We start from the raw sequence: 27,092 nt of genomic DNA on the forward strand, positions 1-27,092 counted from the left end.
ACAATTTCAAAATTGTGAAGCAAAAAATTTCTGATTCGATTTTCCCTAATAAATATCAATGTTGGCCAGTGAGTTTGTCCTATTTTAAATTTGGCCACTGTTTGAGTTTGACACCCCTGTTTTAGGATCTTTTCTCTCAAAGTGAGAAAGAACACAGAAAAAAAGCATCAACGGCCTACTTTCCCATTTTCAGCCTCATTTTTCCACTTATAAAGACCCTAAACTGAGAATTTCACAGTTTGAGGTATTTCTCACACGTCTGAGTTTCCTGCTGTTTCCAGAAAAATTCCAAGTGTTGATTTTATTACACTTGCAGATTATTTTACTTGATTATTTTCAGAATTTTCTATACTGATGTGTTCTTTCACTCGTATTAAAGCCTCAATAAGACCAGCAAAGTGGACCACATCGGTCCAGTTCTGAGGTCTTTACGCTCGCCTGTCAATCAGAAGACAGACTTTAAAGTTCTGCTGCTGGTCTATGAAGCTCTGAATGGTTCAGGACCAGAATACAAATACTAAACCCAGTATGAACCAAGCAGACCCCTCAAGTCATCTGGATCTGGTCTTTCATCAGTTCCAGAGTCAGAAGCAGACCTGGAGAAGCTGCATTCAGCTTCTATGCTTCACATGTCTGGAAGAAACTCCCGGAAAGCCTCAGATCAGCAGGAACATCCAGGTTAGAGACCTTCCTGTTCTCAGCTGCATGGAAACAGTTTTTATTTAAAGTCCAAAGCTGCTATTGTTCCTTTTCAGGTGGAGTTTTAAAACTTGATCGCGTTTTCATGGTTTTTATCTAAAGTTGATGCTTCTGAACGTCTGAAGGCCGTTGAACCCGCCGGCTGTAGAATCGTGCTGAGCAAACTCACCTCACCTCTATGGAATCAGATTTGTTTCAGAATCTCAAAGCAAAACTTTTTGAAACTCACGCAAAAAACAATTAAAACCAAAACTTTCTAAAACTTAAGTAAAATAAAGGATCTCAAAATCAAAAATGATCAATCATCATGAAAACTATGAGGCTTTTATTTGGTAAAATTGAGTAGTTTTATTTATAGTTTCCTCTTCCTCTTTCTCTCTTCTGGCTATTTTGGTTGTGCATCACAGTCTTTGGGTCTGATTCTTGATTGTTTGGTTTAGTTTCTGACACAAACCTTTCATGGGCGGGCTCTTTCAGGGGCGCATTCCGATTGGCTGGTGAGTTTTGGAGTGACACAGCTGTAGCCCAATGAGGTGTACAAACACTTTCTTAGGAAGTTTAAGGAGTGGAAAATTAAAACTACTTCTGATTCTGAAACTGTGGAATTGTTGTTATTTAATGATCATTTTCTTTAATCATCAGCATTAATCTGTGCTGTTTAACCATAACCATGTAAACATCCTTAAAACCATTAAAAGATGAGTTAACTCTTTACTTCCGAATCCTCATGAACTCAGCCACTTTCACTTTTCAGCACACAGTAGTTAAAACACTTCCCCATAAAAGTCTACTCTAGACTTGTATCTAGAAACTGATGCAAACTGCACACTTAGTGATAAAACAGACATGGATGTAAACATAACTCAAACCTGAACTTGGTATAAATATACAAGGGTTTAAACAACATCTGGGCTACAGCTGGGTCACTCAAAACTCACCAGCCAATCAGAATGTGCCCCTGAAAGAGCCCGCCCATGAAAGGTTTGTGTCAGAAATTAAACCAAACAATCAAGAATCAAAACCAGAGACTGTGAAGCGCAACCAAATAGAGAAGAGAGAAAGAAGAGGAAACTGCAAACAAAACTACTTAATTTAACTAGATAAAAGCCTCATAGTTTTAATGATGATTTATAATTTTTGATTTTGAGATCATTTATTTTACTTAAGTTTTAGTAAGTTTTGGTTTTAATTGTTGTTTTTTGCTTGAATTTTAAAAAATTTTGCTTGGAGATTCTGAAACAAATCTGATTCCATACATCTAAAGCCCAGCAGCAGCTTCACATGGAGACAAAGACAAGACTGATAGTGGAGGTGGGACTCACACAGTGCGTGGCATGTTGTGGGCGTGACGAATGGAAAGACGACAAGAACATTTGACTCGAGCAATTAGCCGAGCCTCAGCGACTTTAAACACGGCTGACATTTCCGTCTAAGAGCATCGGTGAGACAAATGACACAAAGTAAATGATGAACCTTAATAATTTAGCAAGCCTCTGATGGATGCTGGGAACATTTCACGTTGCAATTATTACATGAATTGTGCTTAATTTACTAAATCATAATTCAATTTTTCACGCTTTACTTTGTGTGCGTTGCCACCGGCCCGGCCCACCGGCAAAATTCATTTTCCCTGCGAGGTTTTACATCCATCAGCTCGCTTCGTTGGCTCCACTTCTGCAGAAGAAGAATGGAAACTCAGCGCTGGCTAATTAAATCCAAAAGTGATTTTTTTTCCAGTCAATAAACTGATGTTTTAATTTCTTTTTACTCTTCATACATTTCTGATCATTAACGGGTAAAGTTTGGAAACAAGGACGATGTAATGCGAAGAGTTTAAACCTTTAAATAATTTATTATCAATACTTTAACATCTCTGTGTTCTCGCTAGTTCACGGTCAAAACTCCTCAAGCACAACTAGCCTCTTATTTCCTTTCCTATTTATTTATTTCGCACGATGCCGATCGCTAATCAATGCTAACTTACGAGCTCATTTTGTCTGCTTGCTGCCTGCAGCGGCTGTCAGCAGACACAACGACGTGTTTATAACCTGCAGCCGGAGTAAAACGACCAAAGGATGGATGAAAAGGAGGAAGACGGAGAGGAAGAAGGGAGCAGAGAGATGTGGAGGTAGAGGAAGATAAACATACCCCCCCCCCCACCCCCCCGCAGTAATTAATAACGTACAGCGGGATCACACTGGCTGAGTGTGGGCGTCTGTCCTGTGTCTTCATGTGTGGCCTTCATTGCTTTAAGAGTGTGTGTTTATATGTGTTTATGTGTGTGTGTGATATTGCAATGCCCATTAAAAGGTGTCCCTGCTGCAATCAGTGTGCCGAGGCCTGAGGGTCTATTTGTTACTACATCAATCTGGAGTTAATAGAAAAACACAGCGCCCCGACACACAGGCGTGTACACACATCTCTGCCTACGGTGCTAACATTGTCAGAGAGACCGCCGAACAGCAGGACATTCCTATGCGCACACACACACACACACACACACAGCTGGTGAGGAACGCAGCCAACTGGGCCGACCGCGGCACGCCACACACTCTGTTTGGCGAACAAGCAAACCCTAATGAGCGTTTCGCTCCGCTTTCTTTGTCCCGACGCGACGTTTGTAAGCTGAAAGCAGACGAGCGTTTTCAGGATCGGAGCATCTCGTCGTGAAAAGGATGTGAAAATGTCGCCGTTTTGACCGTCTGCCAGGCCTCATGAGTTGATCGGGGAGCGCTTTGGAGGGTTCTGTGTCTTCTCTGACAGGCCTTAAATTGGATCGAGGACACAACTCCTCATAAGTTGTTGTTATTCACTGACTGGAGGAGACGACAGAACCCAAACCCCAGCAGGGCTGGAAGGGGTCGAGCTCGTGCTGATGGAGAGCAGGAGGCCATCTGCGAGCTCAAAGATCCACCACCTTCCCGCCAGCGCTCTGCTCTCGGCTCGGAGCCTGACCCAGACTTTCCCACAGACACAGATACAACCATCGTATCAGGTTTTGTAATACGGCACCGTACAAAACCCTTTGGAGCAAAACCATCTGGTGACGGGAAAGAGGGGGTCCAAAGGATGGAAAGGGGAATGGAAGACACCCAGTTGGAATCGGACTCATTGGCTGGTCTGGTATAACAGTAAAAGAACCGGGTTATGGATATTAATGCTCCAAAAGGTTGTAATGGAAATGCAGCTTGTATGACTATACTCCTACCGTATATTAACTATAATACAAGTCATTAGCATGAGTTCAACTACAACAAATAACTTAGGGCCTATTCACACCAGGATATTTATGGGGACTCGGTTTGATTGGGAGGGGAAGTCTGAAAATGTCCACGCTGCACTTTCCTCCACCTGGACGGCGTCATGCAGTTGCAACCACCGCTCACTAGGGGGCGACGTTCCTTGAAACACCTGCTGACCATGAAGAAAAATCCTGGCTCCTTCACAGCCAGTAAACGATGGAGAAGCAGCGAGTTTATGTCGTCTTGAGGTTTCTGTTTTCACCGTGGTGACGCGAGCTTGTTGCTTTACGTCACTTCGTCTTGTTGGTTTGTTTGTTTTCACAAAACAAACCAGCGTGTGACTGAGAGCTGAAACTGTTCCAAACGAAGCCACCTTTCCATGCAAGCAGAGCAGGGCTGGTTAAAAACATCTCCGCTTTACGGCCTGTCTGAACCCCCTGCAGCTGTACAAATCTAATGCTGGAGCTGATCGAGCCAACGTGAAGGCAAAGCACAGCCACGAGCACTTTGCATCATCAATAGAGACTGTTGCATAAAAACAGAGAACAAGAGGAGTGCCACTTTAAATCAACAGAAAAGAGAAGGTGAAGCTGCTTACCAGGCGTGATTTCTATCACTGTGTCATGTCTCTCTGAGGGAAACAGGACTTTGGGAGGCTGAGTCGTCTGCAGAGCTGAGAGGAAGACACAGAAAACAACAACTGATTACCACGGCTTTGAAACACCTTCAGAATGATCAAGTTCTTATCGTGGAGGCTTTATTCTCATCAATGCATACGAGGAAAGAGGAGGAAAGGTCATTACAAGTCTCAGATAATCAGCCAACTGGAAGAATCAACCCACTGATATGTTTCTGTTGAAAGAAAAAAGCATTAAGAGATACTGGAAGCAGCTGCTGTCATGTCACTGCGGAGCTCCACAGCACAGCGGGAAGAGCCGACCTTTGACCTGCCGATTGATCGCTGGCCTCCAGCATCACAAAGACAGATATAAAAAGACTGGACCTCATCAGCTGAGCGAAGCAAGAGATGCAGTCACAGAAGCTGAGACAGCTTGGACTACAACACGTCTCTAATGATTGCTTCCTGTCTGTGTTTGCACTCCGATGGCCAGAAGCGCTAACCGATTCCACCCGAAGCACCTTTCCATTTCATTTCCCTGCACTCCGAGGACGTGTACTGTGTTGTGTCCAGAACCTTTTCCCCTCGCTACCATCAGTGTTTCAGTACTTCTGCAGCTGTCTGCTGACACCACACGCTGCTGCTTCTGTCTGAGACTGAGGCTGGTTCACAAATCAGAGGCCGACAAAGTCTGGAAGTCTCTCCAGCTTGTAAACAACATGCTGGGTTTTCATGCAGGGCATCACCTTAAGGCCATCTTTATGTATCAGAAGTAGGGACGCATCGATCCACTTTTTGGGGGTTCCGATCTGATACAGATAGATGAAATGTGAATATCTGCCGATACCAGACCTGTTTATGTTAACATTATTGCGACTATGGTTATTATTGCTGTTATAACTGTGCAAGATTTCAACATATTAGAGGGGGAAGCATGGCTGCAGATGCCATCAAACAGAGGAAAAAAAAGAATTTTCTCTTGATCTATTTAATTTTCTTTTAGTAAAAAAGCCTTTTGAAAAAACTCCAGAATAGCTTGAATCTAGATGTGGACGTTTTCAGTGCAAAGATTCATGGAGCTGAAGAGAAACGGAGCAAAGTTACAGAAGTTTGCTAGTTTAGTTGACGGGAATCTGAACACACAACTCCAGCCCAGTGTCTTTAGATCATCTACTCTTCTTCTGTGGTGGAAGCATTTATTTTGGGATCCAGAAGCGGCAAAAAGTGCATGAAAATGCTACAAATGATGGATCGATGCATGATGTGAATATAAGAACTGAAACGTAAACATTTTCTGTAAACCTGAATTAAAATCTCCCGAACAACTCCATCCTTAATCAGACTGACAGTAAGAAAACAAATACACAACACAGAATGACTGGTTTTGTCTTTCTCCAAATAAATCCATGTAGCGGAGCAGGTGTTAGTTTGTGTAGCTGTTGTGTGTCAGGTGGATCCATGTTTTATGCTTACATCTTTTTGTAGGATTTATCTACCTGCTCTATTAATCTGTAGTCTTAGCTGTGTTTGCTGATTAGAGAAATGCTTTTAATGATCTTTTAGCTGAGATTCTGGACTTGCAGTGAATACCACGTGTCTACATTTACATCACAGACCTGATGGTAGCTCACCACCTCTGGTTTAGGGTGTTGGGGTTGAACTGGTTTAGTGTAGATAATAGAAATGTTGTACAATGTGAACTGAGGCAGACGACGACACTTCTTGCTAATGGTTTTTTGTCATGCATGGTTGGTAAATACAAACTAGGGCTGCTTGTGTTCATAGATCCATGTTTCTGAAGCAACAAATGTTTTGGCTCCGCAGTACAAAGCAAAAAAGACAACTGAGCCGTTAGCCTCTTTGGCTATCCTTTTGCTAGCCAAATAGGAGCTCATCTGAAATGAAAGGTTAGCGTTAGCTCTAAAGAAGCTATGCGGAGAAGTTAGCTAGGCTTTATAACAGTTAGCAGCTTCTCCTCCGGATCAAAACAAAGGTAACAGCTAGCAGTTGGCGGCTAACAGTTAGCAGCTAGCGGCTTACAGCTAGCAGCTGGTAGCTAACAGTTAGTAGCTAACAACTAGTTATAGGTGTTTATGTCCACATAAACACCGGCTAACTTCTGCTCACTCAGCTGGATCTGGTCTTTGGAGAAAATTCTTGGCCTCTTTTCCTTCAGCTTGGGAGCAGAAGTTAACCACAACATTTCCCTTGCTAATTTCTTCACATAAGCAATGCTAGCTTCTCTTTTCCTCCTTTCCAAACAGGACATGTATAATAGCTGTGCAATCCCACCCTGCAATTGTCAGGAGTTGTTCCCTGCTTTCATTTCTGCTTTTATAATGGTTGTGGTGGATAAGTGCACACAAGATTTACATAAAGCCAGCCAAGTTGATGGAAATAACAGAGCTGGTTCATTCAGCTACTGCTGCATAAAAATATCAAAACATCCGTTGCTGCTTAATTATTTCAGATTTTCTTTTCAATGTAGGTTCTGCAATCTTTTTAAATCTTTAATTCCTTTTTGACTCAAAATCTAAAAAACTGTTTTAAATAACTGTTTGGTTTTCATCACAGTATGTTTTTTACAGCTCAAAAAACCATTTTTGGTGCACTAGCCATTTAAATATTGATTTACTTAGAGAGGTGTGAGTGTCTGGAGGTATTCTTGCCTACAAATAGTTTAATTACTCCAACTTTTATGGTTTACATGTTGGATTAATGTCCTTTCTGTGACTTTTTCAGACAAGATGGTTGAAGATTTAAGTTTGTCTTTTTTCTTCTTTTCATTCCAACTTCAGCCTCTTTCTTAAATAACGCTGTCAATCCCTCTATCACTCCATCACTGTTTCTGACAAGATTGATGGTTCCATTTGCATTCTGAAGGTTCTGCGTTGCCCTTTTAAGATTAATGAGACAACCATTCACCTCGGCCACCTCGCCTCCCTTTCTCTCCCTTTCCTCGCTGCTTTGGCTCCGGTTCCTGAGCGTATTGTTCTACATACATATGTAGGCCTCACAAGAGAGAAAAAAAGACAGTATGCTGTGATTATGTGAATATTTTTGCCCTGATTTAAAAGTTAACTTCTCAGTAACTCTGGCTAAAAGTGTTCTTTCTGGTTGTAATCTTACAGAAAATAACTTGTCTTTATCTGGGTTTACACAGCTGCATGTACCTTCATGGTATTTTGTGTTGGAAAAGTTGTGATGGGTACTTCAGCGCTTTCTGCAGAAACAGCAACCCAAAATTTTGCGGTTCTGATTCAGTTAGCTTGTCTTTGTCTGTGGTTTTCATCAGGCTACGTTGACTGTTTGTACAAATTATACAGAAAAATGCAACATTTTCTGGCCTAACAAGCCAGTGTTCCTGTCTGAGAGGATCTAACATTATATCTGCACACAACATGTGTCATCGTCTGTAAACGGCAGACTTTCTGTAGAGACAGAAAATTGCATGAGTGTTTGTAGTTGTGTGTTAACCTGAATTAAAATCTGAATATGAAAAGGTCTGCAGCAAACTGATGATAATGAAAGGGTAGCTGTTTACTTTTGGCATTCAGCATCATAGACAGCAGTAAGAACTAGAAACATCTGATCTTTCTGAAATGACTGCTTCTGTTGGAAATTACAGGATGCTATTGCGTCGAGTGCTGTTGTGTCAGTGTGTGTGTGTGTGCCGAGAGGGAAGGGGTCGTTGTAAGTAAGCAGTTCAAGGAAGCAGTGATTGGTTGTGGCAAACGTCAGGAACTAAAGGTTTCTAGCATTTAAAGAAAAACAAATCTCATTTTTGCATAACTCTGCCCACTTCCACATTTTAAAAACTGCAGGCGTTGGTGTGTGTGAAGCCTGGTGGGGATCGAGGGCAAGGCAAGTTAATTTTTATAACAGGATTCCACAAAGTGCTTTACAGAGAAATTAAAATATTGGAAAATTAGCAGAATTTAAAATAAAAAATGAGAAAGAACAAAAACAGACAGACTGCTGGCTTGTGACAACAGCTGTGGCGACTCGTAGCACGTTGATACAGCTGCAGGAAGAACTGCTGCAAGTTGCTGCTGCTTTCAGTCAAGATGAAGCTCAGCTGGTAAAAAAATAAAGTTTGGAGATAGTTTCACACCCCTCAAAAGCACAAAGCTGTCCCACTGCAGTCATATCTTCTCAGAGGCTCCGTAAATGTCTAAACGTCTGAAAGCCATGAGATCAGAACACAAGTTCATTGGTGGGCGGAGCTCATACGCCTGCAAGGTAAGTCTGCATTTTTTTTATTTTTTTGCATATTCTTCTGTGTCGAGCATGAATGGAACTATAATCTGTAGAAGAGATCCATTTTAAAGAAGGTTTGTGGAACCAGAAAGTATCTCACACCTGCAGGACAGCAGCCCTCGAGGACTGGACTTTGATATTCCTGTTCTGGACGAACAGGGAATCAACCTGGAGCAGCCAACCAGGATGAGTCTCTTATTTCTGTGCTGGAGATCCCCAAATCCTGGTCCTCAACCGTCAGAGTTCTGCAGGTCTGAAGCAGGATTTATACTCATGCTGCGTCTTCTAACAGTAGAGCCAGCGTTGCTTAAGCAGGTGAAATGTGCCCTCGAGTGAAGGGATACGACATCATGTCGCAGTGTCTCTTCCCAACCTGAAGGTGGCAATAGCGCTCATATTGGCTGTTACACTCGCCAGGTTAGTTTAGTTCCTGCAGGAATTTACTGTTTTCGCACTTCAACAGCTGCCGACAGTGTTGTGTCTTCACAAGTTGGTTGAAGCAAACAACAGTGACCGACAGCTTCAAAGTTGCTTCACATGCAGAAAAACGCTGCAAACATGAAGACAAATGCTAGCAAAACAGCTGCAAGTAAATAAAGTGCTTCAAATACAAAAAGCAGCAAATAAATGTTCTGCAACTATAGAAACATGCAAAAAAATGTTCTGCAAATACAGAAACATTATGCAGAGAAATGTTCTGCAAATACAGAAATATGGAAAAAATGTTCTGCAAATTCAGAAATATGCAAAAAATGTTCTGCAAATACAGAAATATGCAAAAAATGTTCTGCAACTACAGAAATAGTAGACAAAAACATGTTCTGCAACTACAGAAATATGCAAAAAATGTTCTGCAACTACAGAAATATGCAAAAAATGTTCTGCAACTACAGAAACATGCGAAAAATGTTCTGCAAATACAGAGACAAACTGCAAAAACAGAAACAGCATTTACATTCCTGTAACTGCATTCCTGCAGTTACAGGAATGCTGTTAATGCTCTAGTTGACATGTCCGTATACGCAGCATGTTTTTGTACATGACGCGTGTTTGCACCTGTTGGCCACCATAGAAAACAAACAAGATTTAAACTGACCAATCAGAATGCAGCACTTCTGTGATGCTGTGTATCGGGGGTGCATGTCAGGTCTGGAAGAGGTGCATGTAAAGCCTTTGCAGAGCCACACGGAGCCTGCTGGGGTGACATTGAACTGACCTCATACAGTTGATGCTCTGCTGCAACACACCTGAGTGAAACTACTGGTTAATGACCAGAAATCTGCAGGAGTCTGAAACAGGTGTGTTGCAGGAGGGAAGCAGCTGCAAGACTTTATGCACGTCTGGTCTGCACAGTAGCAGTAGCTCCATGCCTTACTGTAGTTACCCTGAAAAGTTTGTGCATTAGTGATGACAGAGAAGAGCGAAGACCTGCACGCCACCACAACAAATAAATAAACCAGAGAAACAAATCATCCGTGTGCCTCAGCCAAGTATTCCTAGCTGCACTTAGTGGTAAACTTTGACCTTTTCTGGTCAGTTAGAGCAAGACTCACCTGACAGGAGGAGCAGAAAGACTTGTCACAGCACATTTATGCACTTGTCTCCCACTATAATCATTACATAAGATGTTAATCTGGCCTTTTTGTCAACTTCAAGGTGCCCGAAAGCATGAATACACACGTGTTATCAGACAGGAAGGGATGTGTGTTCGGAAAGTTAGACTGTTTCATAGTAACGTCGGTAACAAGAGGAGACTTTGATGGCACCTGAATCATCCTGATTTAAGCATTTCAGAATAAAACCAACACCACAGGCCTGAATGAATCCAGCTAACATTTAAAAGCACATTCTGACCATGCAGTTGGTCCGGCTCTGGAGAGGGACGGTAATTATTCCTGCTGTTTGACAGTCATTAAACTCTCCTCGTTTGGATCTCCTCTTCTTCCTGCTTCATGCGTGTTTTGGCATCACGGGCAGAGCAGCTTCTCACAAGGTTAAGTTACACATGCTGTCACAGTCAGTAACAGCGTTCAGTTGGAAATATGGTGCAAGCCCTTTGGATGCCGATGAAGGAGGGAAAACAGAACAAATCATGAATTTCCCCTCAGGGATAAATAAAGTATCTTTGATTTGATTTGATTTGATTTGAACAGATTTTTGATTTCAGAAAAAGGAAATGCAGGTTGTGATGATCTGATCTGTTTTTTTTTTTTTACTGAGCAGTGGTAGACATGCTCCATCGCACTTCACTGTGAACCTGAAGTGACCTTCATGTGTTGGAGAAGACAGGACGCCACATGCAGCACGCCGTTTGTACATGGACAGGTTTCTGCTTTGATGTTTTTGAACTGTCGGTAGCAAAAAAATGTCGACCAAATGACGAGGTGAAATGTTTTTGTTTTTATCCTTTTTCTCTATTTTTTTTTTTTAAATTCAATTTTTTCTAATTTTCAAAAAACATTTTAAAAAAGGAGTTTTTTCAATTAATTTTTTCATTTTTAAAAATTTTGAAAATGATTTTTTTTAAAAGTTTTCTTGAAAAATGTTATTAAAAGGAGGAGACTGAAGAGCAAAAATCCTAACAATGGACTTTTGTGCAGCAGCGGCTGCTGCCTCTGTGTATGTGGAGTCAGGCTTCTAACGTCTCACCACTAAAATGCAACATGACCGTTTAGACCAATAGTCCCTTCAAACCAGAACTGGCAAACACCAGTTTGGACTGAACTCTTTGAAAATGATCGGATATCTGTCCGATTTAGAATCACAAACACAAGTGGTCTGGGCCTGATTTGGTAAAACCTGATTGTTCTGTTCAGACTGTAATAAGAAAACATCCAATACGGGTCACATATGTGCAGAAAGTCAGATGTGAGTCTTTTACCTGCAGTGTGAATGCAGCCTTGGCAGTAGATCCTGTGCTGTTGGAAACTTTATTTTGCTTTTTAAAAAGGTATTCAGGTTCCCGATAAGCAGCAGCTGAGGCTCCAGAAACGCTGAACGAGTCAACAGTGGGATAAACTGTTTGGCATCAGACTCAACACGGTATGCATCAGATTCATTCTATATTTGTTGGGAATCTCCATCATGTCTGAGGTTTGAATGTGCAGTTGGACATATTTATGATGACACCTCTTGTAATACTTCTTCTGGTAAAATGCTAATGCTAATGCTAATGCAGTTTCTTTCAACATGGACTGAGAAAATACCCTTTGATGTTATTTTGATGCAAAAAGTGCTTTAAATGAACTGGAACTTTTATTTTACACTCTAAATCCTGCTGATCCTGCGATGCTAACACGCTTGAAACAACCACAGAAAACAACAAAATGTCGTCCTAACTGGATGAAAACTGTAAAAGCTGGAGACGTGCTTTAAATGCTGCACAGCTACAAGTAGCGAGAAAATCAAACAAGTGATTCTTCATCGGGACTGGAAGAAGAAAAAAAGAGAAAGAAGCTGGATCACAGCGAAGATGATGCAAGTCCAGCTTTATGGTAATGTCATTGTGATTATCTGGTCCCGTATGAAATATACATCTCTGATGCAACAACCATCCTTTGGTGAAAGCCTGAGCCTGAGGGCAGAGCACACCGTGTAAATCAGGTTTGTGAGAGATCAATGAGCTTTAATGTGACCCAGGTGCAAGTACCGAGCTTAAGGATGCATCATACACACTGCTGATCCTTTCCACAGATACCATCTGCTGTGGAGCAGCACCACACTGGAGGGCTGCTCTCATGGAGGAAGCCAACGCTCCCTTAACGCTGCACTCTGAGCTTAATGATTAAAGGCAGGAATTACAAATGATGTGCGGTGGAGCAATGGGAGACATTTGCAGAGAAAAAAGCACCTGAGTTGTTGGTGCTGAATGTGACACGGAGCAGGTAAACACGTGACTGGAGTTTTAAACACCAGCAGAGGGAAGAGACTTGAATTCAGTCGCTTTGAAGCTGCTTCAAGAAGCCGCGAGGAGCAGCCAAGGGCCCGCAAAAAGCCACCAAGGGCCCGCCAGGAGCCGCAAAGGGCCCGCCAGGAGCCGCAAAGGGCCCGCCAGGAGCCGCAAAGGGCCCGCCAGGAGCCGCAAAGGGCCCGCAAAGGGCCCGCAAGGAACCGCAAAGGGCCCGCAAGGAGCCACGAGGAGCCGCAAAGGGCCCGCCAGGAGCCGTGAGGAGCCGCCAAGGGCCCGCCAGGAGCCGTGAGGAGCCGCCAAGGGCCCACCAGTAGCTGCAAAGAGCCGCCAAGGGCCCGCAAGGAGCCACGAGGAGCCGCTAAGGGCCCGCCAGCTGCTCAAACATCAGCGATAAAACGCTGATGAAGGAAAGATATGATTGTCTCAGACTGAACTGTTGAAGTCTGCAGGCGGGTCACGATGTGTGTTTGATCCAGAACCATGTAGAGCACATGTGTCAAACTCAAGGCCCGCGGGCCAAATGTGGCCTGCCACGTCATTTTATGTGGCCTGCAAGAGCTTAAAAGGTCTGAGTGTCTCAGAATACATAGGTCAAAAGTGTGCTTTGACCAAAAACTACATTTCCCACAAAGACTGTAGACTATGATACCCGCATAGTGACGGTTTACCGCCACTACGTGGCAGTGTTTCCACATCAATGCTAACGGGTGAATTTGAGAAATAATGATCCCAAAATGTCCAGGAAGCGAAAAGTTGATTCAGACGGAAGACTGTTTCAAGAAAGATGGGAAGGCGAACACTTTTTTGTGCTTCAAGGAGAAAGACCGGTATGTTATTTGTGTTACGAGGCGGTGTCGGTTGTCAAGGAGTACAATCTCCGTCGGCATTTTGACGCCTAACACGGAGTTAAGTACGGCAAAGTTAGCCGTAGAAGTTAGCAAATTGCCCAAGAATTAAAAGGCAAACTGCGGTTGCAGCAGAGTGTGTTCACGAAATCCACAGCCAGAAACAATGCGGCAGTGAAAGCTAGCTTTATAGTGGCGGAAGAGATCGCCCACGCTTCCAAGTCTTTTTCAGAGGGAGCGTTTCTGAAGCAGTGCATGCTAAAGGTCTGTGAGCAGGTGTGTCCCGACCAGTTACAGACTTTTAAAAATATCAGTTTATCAAGAAACACCATCGCGGACCAAGTTAAGGAACTAGCAGAAAATCTTGCAACACAGCTGGCCGAGGAGACACACAGCTACACAGCTTTTTCATTATCTGTTGATGAAAACACAGATAACATGGATACAGTGCAGTTATTGGTTTTTATTAGAGGCGAAGTCAGATCTCTCTGTCACCGAGGAGCTGTTGGATGTAGCTCCAATGCATGGGACCACAACGGGACAGGACATTTTTGATGTGGTGGTGGAGAAGTCCGTAAATAAAAAGGCATTGCCCTGGGAAAACTTGGTGGGATTAACTACAGACGGTGCTCCAGCAATGTGTTGAGGAAAAGCGGGCTTGGTTGGACTAATGAAAGCGAAAAAGCAAAAAATGAACTGCCACACGCCTCTGATAACGTGACATTGCATTATCCATCAAGAAGCTTTGTGTGGGAAGGTGCTGGGGATGGATGACATAGTGACCACAGTCATGAAAGCAGTGAACTTCATTCGAGCGCGAGGCCTGAATCACCGTCAATTCCAGCTGTTTTTGCAGGAGGCAGCCTCGGAGCACGGAGATGTGCCGTACCATACATAAGTACCGTGGCTTAATTACGTTATGTTATTTTTCTGAGTTTTTTCAGAGTTATTTGTCATTATTATTTCATGTTATTTCATGTTATTTTTCTTTATTCACTTGGATAGTTTGATCCATGATTGATGGAGTTGTGTGGGTTTCATAAGCTGACAAATTAAAGGGATTTATGTTAATGTGCAAGAACTGATATAACTTGAATAAGTTATAAATCCAGAGTTGTTTAACATTAAGGAGTAGTTACATTTATTTTACATTACATACAATTACATTTAGTTACATTTATAAGTTACATCTGGCCCTTTGAGGACAGCCATTATGTTGATGTGGCCCTCGGTGAAAATGAGGTTGACACCCCTGATGTAGAGGGAAATGAGGCGACAAAGATCACATGTTGATCATTTTACTTTTTTTTATGAAGGTGTTTGTATCTTAAAGGGACATTAGTAGGATTTTTTGTTGTTAACTGACCAAAACTGATTTCTGCATTTATACGTGCGTTATCTTTGGTGTATTATGACCTCCGTTAGAAGCCCGACACATTCACATAAAACAAAATATTTTAGATTTGTTTCTCCGTTCAGCGGGTAAGCCAGCAGGGCGCGCCATGACAGTCTGCAATGGTGAAATGATACGGCCTCTGGGAAGGGACAAACGGCCCCAACGGCGGGATAAATAATCGCCAATTCTTGCTATAAAGTTCCAGGTGCGTTCCACTTGATTAGTTAATCCAAGAACTGCATTATAAAGTTCAGATCAAATAATTTTTTCAACGGCCTAAATTAGGCATTTTACTGGCCGTATTAAAACGCCTAAAGCTGCTAGAACCAACGGTTTGCCGTCAGCGGGGAAAATCCTGTTAAATTGTTACTAACAAAGATGGAGGACCACGGATATGCGGCACGGAGCCCTGTTCGCCATCGCCGAGAAAGCGCAAAAGGACACTTAAAAGGCAGCGTGAACAGGAAATACAAAAAACAAGGATCAACATCGGACTAGCTTTCTCCAGGTGGAAGGAGCTGAAGACGGAGAAGGATTTTAAAAGGGATGCCGAAGTTGCCAACTTTCTTCTGGACAAGTAAGTAAAATGCGCTGCCTAAACTAGCCTAAAGAAACGTTTTTCATTCGGTTGTGTTTACCATAGTCATATATATTTATTTCTCTGTGTTGCCGAGGTTTTTTGGCACACGTTGGCTACCGTCGTTACGATGCCTGTTTTTCAGAAAGTGAGGCGCCAGAACGCGCATGCGTTAGAATTGTAGCAACGATTCCGACGTCAGGCGGATGTAAATGTTACACAATGTCCCTTTAACTTTCTGTCCTTGTAAGAATATTTTACATCTAGATGTCATCTTATGTGCTAATCCTCCGTCTTCTGATGAGAATTCTTGTCTGCATGAGCTCTTAATGGAAACTGAAATTTAAAAGATGAAATCACTGGCAAATAAAAATGGCTTCCTGTACTTTACAGTTGCAGTAATTTCTGCACTGCGGGACTAATAAAAGCTTTTTATTTTATTCTTATTTACATATTTTCAGGCCTAGTTAAAGTCATTAAACAGCCTTATGTTACTTATATACTTTTGTCACATCCTGGAGGGACAGAAGCCCAAACTACTTGGTTGTGAAACAGTCATGATTCGAACTAAAATACATTCTTTTTACGATGCGACTGACACCATTTATACGCTATTCCACTACCATTTGTATTTAAATGTAAACTCAATGTTTTTAATGACACTTTTGCGCAGTTTAAAAACTGAGAAACGTTAGTTAATTTAGGCTGTTTATAATGTGCAGATAGCGTCTTTACATTTTGATAGCAGCTGTTGTCACAAGTGCAAGAATGAACCGCTTTGGCGTCACAGCAGGAGGACAGAATCACGTATGGAAAATTAAGCCAAATAATCTTTGCAGCCTATTTTTTCCACAGAAACAATCTCCGGTGTTAACAGTGATGAACAAGTATTACCAGCAGAATGCGGTTACTGGAACCTGTTAGAGTCCCAGTTACCACCTGCTTCACCATCATCAGTCCACTGAATGGTAAACAGCTACACACCCACTGAGCCAGCAGACATGTTTTTGGCATTAAACTGGGAACCCAGACAGGAACAGAGACTGTAAGCGAGGTTTTCCTTCTATAATCAGATCCTCTCATCTCCAAGAATGTTTCATGTCAACTGAATCAGGCAGCGGTGAATTCTTTCCCTCCTGGGGAGACCCCGGCGTCGCTCCGGTGATCATACGCTGCCTTAGAAATCATCCTCTTCTTTAAAATCTCTTTTCATCAGAGAAAATGGCCTTAATGGTTTAAGTCTGCTGATGAGCCTCAGCACAAGGAAGATCTTCTTCTCAGCACAACAATAAAAGACATAACTAACCCTAACACTGGAGGTCTTTCACCGTGTCCCCCCAGCTTCTGGTAAAATGAGAGCAGGGGACTTTGAAAAGAAGAGAAATAGAGATCCAGAAGAAAGAAGTGAGGACAGAAGACACTGGCAGGCATTTGGACAGAGATGTTGGACCAGCTACATCCTCAAGGAGCACATCTGGTATTACGACCATTCTGTCCTCTCGCTGCGTTGCCTCAGTGTGTGTGTGTGTGTGTGTGTGTGTGTGAGCTCCAGATGAAAACAGGATATAGTTAGTGATTTTAATTAGTTGATTTAAATCAGATAAGGGACTCTTACCTAAGTGCTGCTGGTCCCACCGACAGCATGGAGGGGAACTCACATTAATTCCAGCTTTGGGCTGGAGGGGGTCCAACTACCCGTAGAGATTTAGCTAATTATCTTCCTGCCGTCTGTGGACTAAAATGCTTCACATTGAGCAGGTGGAATAACTGTCAAGACACTGCAGCAGAAAAACATACCTTTCTAAAATTCTTCATTTCAATACGATCATTTAACAGAGTGGCTCCAACCTTTTCTCCTAGAGGAGCTCCTTCATGCAACTCCCGACAAGCTGCAGAGCCCACCCGCCCCATGTTGAAACCATGCTGACTCTTTTCCTCTGATAAAACCAAAGCTAATAATCAACTAACAGTCTGACTTTGTTTTTGTTTTTTTTCCAAAAGGAGGAACATCTGTACGGTCATCTCTCATAGACACGTCTCATTTAGTTTTTTCAGCCTCCTAAAACTCTGGTTCCATGTGAATGAAACACCTCAACTTGTCTATGTGCAGACCAAGCGGCAACCTCCGGTGCATAAAATTGCAGTTCCCCCTTCATCCACTAGGGGCTGTAAAACAGAACAAATCCCCATAGACTCCCATGTTAAAAAGACCAACTTCACAGCAGGAATAAACATGTTTACATCCTGGTACAACAATCCATTTTAGGTTTAATATGTCAGGTTTACCTTCATGACAACTGTGGGGGGAGTGAATTTTTTTCTAACTCGCCCGTTTAAAAGTAATTCAATCTCAAAGTTCGGCATATTTATGGGCGTGTCCTTTTGATTGACAGGTACCCGATCTCCCGCTTCTAGTCAGAAGAACGTAGAACAACTGTGGTTTTTAGCCGGTTAACAACGTGACTTAGCTTTAGCCCGCTTACCTCCGTTAGCTGGTTAGCTCCTGTTATCTCCGGGTTAGCTCGGTTAGCTCTTAGCTACAGAAAGCTCGGAGTTCGCTCAATGTCAATCATCCACCATGACGCTCACAGCCCCCCTCTCAGCTCCACCTCTTTGCCCATATTTGTATTTTCCGAGTGAGACGACACACATGCCCCTGCCAAGATGGTGATGGTAGGAACCGCCCACCGAGCTTCAATTCAGCTCTTCAGAAACCTACGGGTGACGTCACGGAGGCTCCGCCCATCTTTTTATGCAGTCATTGGCGTTGACATAGTCTTAATGCAAGTCACACTGGCTCGGGACCCATTTTTGAGGTCCAAGGAACCCAGGTTAGGAACTATTACATCTAGAATTGCACAAAAACTAAATATTGTATGAGGAAAATGTTCATGGAAACACATTTGGAAAAAAGTCTCAAATATCGCTAAAAGGTTTCTACGCTCTCATGAGGTGGTTTTTCAGATGTTTCGAAAGAGAAACATACCGCAAAGGTTTAATGGAAACATTTTTTTGCATTTTTGTGTCGTAGGGGGTCATGTGACCAGTTCATTCCCGGTAAAAATGGCGCGATGTGGAACAAGCAACAGCAAATTTCAGAGTTTTAGAAAAGAAAATGAGGGAAAAAACTTTGAAAAATTGTAGCAAATTCTCCGCAACGTGTTGAAACCCCCAAAATATCGCCACATGGCTTCTCTGCATAAACTGCATCTCTGAGGTTTATGTGCTGAACACTGTTCAATGGAAACATCTGCAAATCATAGTTGTTGTTTGTTGGAAATGACAAACATTGCTTTTGTGAAAAGATGTAATAAAAACGCAGCAACAGGTCATGAGCACAAGGTTCTGGCTGGATCTGTGGATCAACATCATCGCCTTTTGGCCCAGCTTCCTCTTTCCCACAGTAGATCACAGTAGAGTCCACCTTAGAGTCCTTGTTCCAGACAGGTGGAACAACAGACCAAAAGCGACCTATCAGGAGACCCTTGGCTTCAGGTCTACAAACTGAGGGGTGATAAATGTGGACCTCACACTTCCACTTAAACTGGTGTTAAGTTCTCTTCTGTTCCCATCAGCAACACCCATGGAGATATGCTCATATCCTTTTCCTAAGGGAGGTGAGTGTGAGCTTTCAGGAAAGGGAACTTTGACCTACAAAAGGTCCTTGTATAACTTTTGAAAGGGGTGATTTTAGGCCAAAGTGTTGATTATGATGAAAAATGCATATATTAAATAAGAAGTGAAGCCCCCGCTCTGTGTGTGTGTCTATAACTGCGTCTGCTAGGAGGTGATAAGACCTTTAATAATGAGCTTGTTCATTCTGTCATCAGTCAATGCACTGTCACTGTCTCAGCCATATTCAGTCATTAATGCATTTTTCATTTACACACACACATTAACAGGGACGGAGAGAGAATGCAAATGAAGATGGGAAATGGCCGAGCGGGGTTTGGAAATGAAAAGGTCGGTTCTCTCTCTCCTTCTCACACACATCTTAGTCATTGCTCTATAGATTTATATATCGGCCTCAGAGCTCACACACATTCATCTTCTGCCTTTAGATTATAACATTTCTATCAAATATCACTTAAATTCCTGAAAGGAGATCCAGCTCCGACTCTACGTCTCTTAATTAATGTTCAGCTGTTGAAGTCAGATGTAAAGCCTCTCCAAGAAGACCACCGCAGTAGCCGGGAGTTTCCACTGGTTCGTTCACATCAGGTAGTCCGCAAGACTCGACCTGGCCTGTTCCTTCCTGAGACCCTCTGAAAGTGCAGCTACTGGGCCTTGGTGAGCAGTGTTCACGGACCAGCAGAGGTCTGCAGAGATATGGAGGAACTTCAGGGACTAGATCAGGAACTCCGGTCCTGGAGGACTTCACATCGAACAAGTCTAATAGTTACTTCCTAACTTACTAATCAGGTCCTTGGTTTTTGTGATGTTCAGCTCGAGGCTGTTCGTTGAAAACCATTTAAGTTCCAGGATTTCATCTCTGCAGGACTGCTCGAGCGTCGCCATGGAGCGTTCCTGGCTTGTTATGGTAGAGGGTGCGGTGCATCATGGGTAACGTAGTGTGAAACAGGTCCAGCACATCACATGCTGCGAACGAGTTCATGTTCAATTCCGAGTTTGTTCAGTTAAACTTTTACAGAAAAGCAAACGTGGTCGGTGAACAGTCATAGCCGCCAAAATGAAGCTCAACCTACAAACACAAACACAAACTTTTCCTGACGGTTGTCACAGTAACTTTTCTCACATGGATAGTTGTTAAACACCTTTCTATTCTGTTCTCTCGCTTATCAACCATAGACTGTATATAAAAGATGGGCGGAGCCTCCGTGACGTCACCCGTAGGTTTCTGAAGAGCTGAATTGAAGCTCGGTGGGCGGTTCCTACCATCACCATCTTGGCAGGGGCATGCGTGTCGTCTCACCTGGAAAATACAAATATGGGCAAAGAGGTGGAGCTGAGAGGGGGGCTGTGAGCGTCATGGTGGACGATTGACATCGAGCGAACTCCGAGCTTTCTGTAGCTAAGAGCTAACTGAGCTAACCCAGAGTTAATATGTGCTAACCAGCTAACAGATGGAAGTGAGCTAAAGCTAAGTCACTTTAACCAGCTACAAACTGTGGGTGTTCTACATTCCTCTCACTTTCTGTAGCTAAAAGCTAACCGAGCTAACCCAGAGATAACAGGAGCTAACCAGCTAACGGAGGTAAGCGGGTTAAAGCTAAGTCACATTATTAACCGGCTAAAAACCGCGGTTGTTCTATGTTCTTCTGACTTGAAGCGGGAGATCGGGTACCTGTCAATCAAAAGGATCAATTCACTCCCCCCACAGTTGTCATGAAGGTAAACCTGACCTATTGAACCTAAAATGGATTTTTGTACCAGACTGTAAACATGTTTATTTCTGCTGTAAACATGTTTATTTCTGCTGTAAACATGTTTATTTCTGCTGTGAAGTTGGTCTTTTTAACATGGGAGTCTATGGAGATTTGCTCTGTTTTGCAGCCCCTAGTGGATGAAGGGGGAACTGCAGGTTTATGGACTTCCACATTGGCTCCCCTTTTAACCCCCAGAGGTTGCCGCTTGTCATCAACGCTTCATCTGTTGTGGAACACGCATGTGAGACTTTCTCCACAAGGAAACTTTCCACCTTAAAGCTTTCAAAGATTCCAGATGTTCTCGGCGCTCAGATGGAGCCTGAATGAAAACTCAAATGTTCATTCTCCTCCGTTACTCAACATATTCGTTTAACCTTTATTTACAGAGGTTCTCCTGTTGCGCCGCTGCAACGAGACGGTCCTAACCGGAGAAATGACGGAAACGCTGCTGACATTTCTGCAGCTTCATCTGTCTGGTCAGAGTCCCGAACTCTGGAGGGGAAATCATGAAACACTGACGACACACACACACACACACACACACACACACACACACACACACACACACAACCTGCTTCCGTCCATGTCTGCTGAAACTACACACTCTGCATCGGCACAGACGGCTTGAATTCCTTCCAAATGGTTCTTGCTGTGTTTACTGCTGTTGGTGTCTGGGAGGTTTGTGTGTCACTGTTTGTTATGCTTTGTCTGCACGTTTACAGCAGCTCTGCCGCTACACAACACTCATGTGGGTTTGGATTAATGCCTGGATGAGATGAGTAACAATGTCTAAGAGTGATCCGTGTGGGAGTCATCACACAGCTGCATGCTGACCAAACAGAAGAGTCCCAGACAAGCTAGCTGCACTTTCTACATCTAACCAGCCAATCAGACGGCAGCGTTTAGGCATGTAGACGTGCTGCAGACGTTCAAATTGAGCATCAGAATGAAGAATGAAGAGGATTTATGTGACTTTGTTTGTTGCACGGTCGGGTCCAACCCAGTCTTTAGACTTGTCAAACTGACAGAAAGTCACCTGAGAAAATAAATGAAGGTTTTATTTCAAAATGAAATCCAGAAGTGCACGTGAGGCGGTCCTGGATTACAAGACACCAACAAACGGAAACAGCTTTTTCTCCACTTGGGAGCAGGAGAAGCTTCTGTTTTCAACCAGAGGACTGAAGTAGGGACTCTAATATGGCACTCATCTCCTGCAGTCTGCTCATGACACTCCTCTAAATATTTCATCCATCACTTTTTATACCTGTGTAAGCACTCCTGGAGACGTCTGACTCATCGCTGTGCAACACGCTGGAAGCCGCGTGGACCGTCTCTTTGGAAACACTGACAGCTGTCACGGTTCATCAGATGGAAAAGTGTTTTTATTTCTTAAAATGACAGAAAATTGGAAAAATCTTTGAAAAAAATAAATATATTTATTTGGTTTTAAACTTGGGATTTGAAGAGAGTTTGTGTCTGACAGAGAAATAGAGCATGGAACCAGAGAGATGTGGAGCATCTGTCTGAAATCTTTCAGGTCTTGCTTCTGTCCCGACCAGGAGCGGGAACGTCCCGGTCCCATGGTAGTGGCAAACACAGCAGAAATAAATGCTGCAGATCAGTTCTAACCCAGTTCTGCCTGCAGAAGAAAACTGACTTCCACCAAACAGAGGCTGCAGAAATGTGGCCATGTCACCTGGATGACACTGGAAAATTAAATATGGAGCTTTTTTACAGTCCAACAATGCAAGGATTTTAAACTAAATCAGAACTTTTCCCCAAACTGCAGAAGCTTCAGAGTCAGGAAACTAACGCCGTCCATGTAGAGAGGATGGACACACCGCTGTGGTCAGAAGTTTATTCTCCCCACTCTGATGCTCGGTTCCATGGCTGTCACGTCATCCTGACCAGGTTTGCATGTGCAGATGGATTTTATCGCTGCCGTGCGATGGAACGGGTTCAGCCGGCGAGTAAATGAAGTGATGAGAACCTTTAAACCCCTTTTTTAATGTAAAATTGCATTTAGAATGTGAAGCTTTTAATCCCAGTCAGCATGACGTTCCCATGCAGACGTGACGTTTCCATGGAGACGTGATGTTTCCATGCTAAAATGATGTAAAATGAATGTATGAACAGATAAAGCAGCATAAAGAGCAACCAGAGGTTTGTAGAAATAACACACATAGATCAGCAGTGACCAAACCTTTTCTCTTCTGAACATCATTCTGTCACGTCTGAAACACACACACACACACACACACACACACACACACACACACACACACGCACACACACACACACACACACACACACACACACACACACACACACACTGTTTCCATGTTTCCACACGTCTTCCTGCTACTATCTACCTGCTGTCCTCACTGCAGCACCTCCACCTCAGCTGCATCCCAAACGTCTTCTTGGCTTTATTCCAGCCATAGAGGATCATTATTTTCCTGCTTTTCTCATCACTTGTTGATCTTTGGCTGCTCCTGATTGGACGTTACCGTCAGTTTAAGCTCTCTGATTGGTGGAAAGTCTGACAGGAAGTGTCTTCATCATCATGTCCAGGTGAAAATAGAGGTCTCTTAGCAACATGGTAGTGATGGTGATGAAGATGTGATAAATAATGGTGGATTTACCATCTAGAGTCTCTGAATAAACACTACATGTTGTGTCTGGATTGTAAACCTCCTGGACGGATAGAAACGCTGGAAAACCTCCGTAGACCAGCTTACAGTTTTATTCAGCTGGAGCTTTGGCAGAAATTTACTTTTGATTCTTTATCTAAATATATGAAAATGATCCACTTAGCAACAGGAACAGGGAAGTGAAAAAGGATTCAAACATGACCTTCTGCTGGAATGACATGAAGATTGATTAACACTCGATTTGACTCCAGTTTAACTTCTAACTGAAGCTGCTGAGAAGACAGAAGTAGGCCACACAAGTACAACTACACCCTTTTTCTTGTTTTAAAGAGAAAAAAGACCTTCCTCGCCGTGCGAATGTGCGTGAATGTTAACTGGAAACGACAGGTTAATGTGCTTCTGATCGAGCCCAAGCAGAGAGTCCAGGCTTCAGGTCAGGAAAACTGTCAAACACAAACATGAGCTTCTGCCAACGACGGAATGTTTTGTCTGCGAAGTGTGAAGTGACTGAAGAGCTGATGCGGCGCGTGTTGATGAAGCCATCAGAACAATGTTCCTTTCAGGCGGAGCTGTCTCTGAATATTTCATCTTCACCTTTGCCAGTGTGCGTTGACAACAAGGAGCTGACAGACGGAGGAGTTGCAGCGTGGAGAGATTATTCATCATCACGATGCTTCCAGCTGCAGTCAGGTTCAGAGGGGAACGAAACCCACCGACACGTCTGATCAGTCGCAACCGGCCAATCACGGCCTGACGGACTTCAGGGGGTTCATGCATCTCAGAGCCGGGGGTCATAAACCTGCATCAACCAACCAGTTGCATTTTATTCATGTAAACATACATTTTTACATATATCTGATGAAAGGATTTGAGGATAAATTAATCTAGATTACTTCTACAACATTTGTCCCAAAAAGCAACATTTTTTAACCTAAATGTGTTTTAGTGGATGATTAAATCAAACAACAGACACAGGCGTTAACATCGTAAACTCAGACTCAACTAATGTCTGGAAAAATACTTTTCACTGCATTTTTATTCAAAACAGCAAAAAAAGAAAAATAAAAGATTTCAGGCCAAAACTAAACAGACTTAAAGATTCATTTTACGTTATTTATCTCAGAGTTTTTACGAGTTTACAACACGTTACAGTATTTTAACCTTTATTTAAATGTAACGTCCACATTACATCGTTATTCGCCGAGCTCCGACGTGTGCGTCAGCTTAAAGGGAGTACCAGGAAATCATGCACCAACAAACGTTCTGCGTTGTTAAGCAGAGTTTTTTTAGTTTTTCACACTAAAATCCAACACTTAATATTTATTTTGTTATTTTATTTCATTTATTTATTGATTCATTTATCCATATTCACACAATGTGTTCCATGTATTATAAAATATCTGTGCATTTATATTTCATTTTTATTTATATCTGTAACATCAAATAATTGTTTATTCACATTTATAGTTATAAATTTGTTTCATATTTAGTCGTGTCTTATTCTAATCTTTAATATTTTCAGTTTTTTTATTTCCCATTTTTTCAAGTTTTATACGTTATTATAAATACTTTCAGGCTTTAAGGGGTTAAAAAGAGGAAATATAAATAGTTATTTTTTAGATAAAGTTAAAAAAGCAACATTATTAATAATTTAACATTCATCATTATTTAATCAAATTATCATTATAATTCTTCTTGTGGACATTCTCCCTTTTATTTCTGGGAATTAAACATGTTCACTAATGTTTCTGATCATTCTGGTGACCAAACGACCGCACGGCTTTGGGAATGTGAATCAGCATCACAACAACCAGACTTCGCATCTGGAATTCAGGAATGGGAATGTGGGAATGTGGGAACTGGCAGAGAAACTTTAAGAGAACAAGGAAGTGGTTCATTGAAAAAGGAACAAAAAGTGTGAAAACCGTGACTAACAGAGCGACGTGATCCCGATGTGCTCGCCGTCTGGGGGTCCACGGGACTTAACGACATAACATGGGTTTTATTTGCACTAATCTGGAGGCTCCCACACAGAAGTAAATGGAAAAGCAGAAAGCGCCCGCAGCGAGAAGAAAGCTGAAGACAAAAACGTTCAATTATTTATTCTAGGCAGGCAGAACTTATCAAAGTGTCCTGATAAAAGGGGTCTTTGTGTCACGCCGGCAGTTTTATTTTACATCTCCGACTTTGAACAACAGCTGAGAGAAAAATGTTCTTCTGTTTGAACGCCGCTCGGTGTCGGCCGAGCTGCAGATGAAAGCGTCGCTTCGCCAGTGGCTTCGTCAGTCGCTTCGTCAGTGGCTTCGTCAGTCGCTTCGCCAGTGGCTTCGTCAGTGGCTTCTCCAGTCGCTTCGCCAGTGGCTTCGTCAGTCGCTTCGTCAGTGGCTTCGTCAGTCGCTTCGTCAGTCGCTTCGTCAGTGGCGTCGCCAGTCGCTTCGCCAGTGGCGTCGCCAGTGGCTTCGCCAGTGGCGTCGCCAGTGGCTTCGTCAGTGGCTTCGTCAGTGGCTTCGTCAGTCGCTTCGTCAGTGGCGTCGCCAGTTGCTTCGTCAGTGGCTTCGTCAGTGGCGTCGCCAGTCGCTTCGTCAGTGGCTTCGTCAGTGGCTTCGTCAGTCGCTTCGTCAGTGGCTTCGTCAGTGGCTTCTCCAGTCGCTTCGCCAGTGGCTTCGTCAGTCGCTTCGTCAGTGGCGTCGCCAGTCGCTTCGCCAGTGGCGTCGCCAGTGGCTTCGCCAGTGGCTTCGCCAGTGGCTTCTCCAGTCGCTTCGTCAGTCGCTTCGTCAGTCGCTTCGCCAGTGGCGTCGCCAGTCGCTTCGCCAGTGGCTTCGCCAGTGGCTTCGCCAGTCGCTTCGCCAGTGGCTTCGCCAGTGGCTTCGCCAGTGGCGTCGCCAGTGGCGTCGCCAGTGGCGGCGCCAGTGGCGGCGCCAGTGGCTTCGCCAGTGGCTTCGTCAGTCGCTTCGCCAGTCGCGTCGCCAGTGGCGTCGCCAGTGGCGAAGCCAGTGGCGTCGCCAGTGGCGTCGCCAGTGGCGGCGCCAGTGGCGGCGCCAGTGGCTTCGCCAGTGGCTTCGTCAGTCGCTTCGCCAGTCGCTTCGCCAGTGGCTTCGCCAGTCGCTTCGTCAGTCGCTTCGCCAGTGGCGTCGTCAGTGGCGTCGCCAGTGGCTTCGCCAGTCGCTTCGTCAGTCGCTTCGCCAGTGGCTTCGCCAGTGGCTTCGCCAGTGGCTTCGCCAGTGGCTTCGCCAGTGGCTTCGCCAGTCGCTTCGCCAGTCGCTTCATCAGTCGCTTCGTCAGTGGCTTCGCAAGTGGCTTCGCCAGTGGCTTCGCCAGTGGCTTCGTCAGTCGCTTCGCCAGTCGCTTCGTCAGTGGCTTCGCCAGTCGCTTCGCCAGTCGCTTCATCAGTCGCTTCATCAGTCGCTTCGCCAACTCCTCTAAAAGCTCCTTTAGCTAAAGATATTCAGCAGGATTCGTGCACGTGTGTGCACGTCTGCCGGCCAGAGGGACGTTGTGGTCAA

At 43.6% G+C, this 27,092-nt stretch overlaps 1 protein-coding gene across 1 annotated transcript in view; it reads right to left on the reverse strand.

The window, feature by feature from the left end:
* The window catches only part of il1rapl2 (interleukin 1 receptor accessory protein-like 2), a gene marked incomplete at both ends in the record, with an annotated part of 457,831 nt that overhangs the window by 120,426 nt on the left and 310,313 nt on the right, over nucleotides 1–27,092 (reverse strand). Inside the window, one exon of the mRNA XM_079250294.1 lies at nucleotides 4,540–4,614. Coding sequence (XP_079106420.1) covers nucleotides 4,540–4,614 — 75 coding nt within the window. The remainder of the gene's footprint in view (nucleotides 1–4,539; nucleotides 4,615–27,092) is intronic.

The sequence above is a fragment of the Telmatherina bonti genome (genome assembly GCF_933228915.1).
Source record: "Telmatherina bonti genome assembly, chromosome: 12".
Taxonomy (NCBI): domain Eukaryota; kingdom Metazoa; phylum Chordata; class Actinopteri; order Atheriniformes; family Telmatherinidae; genus Telmatherina; species Telmatherina bonti.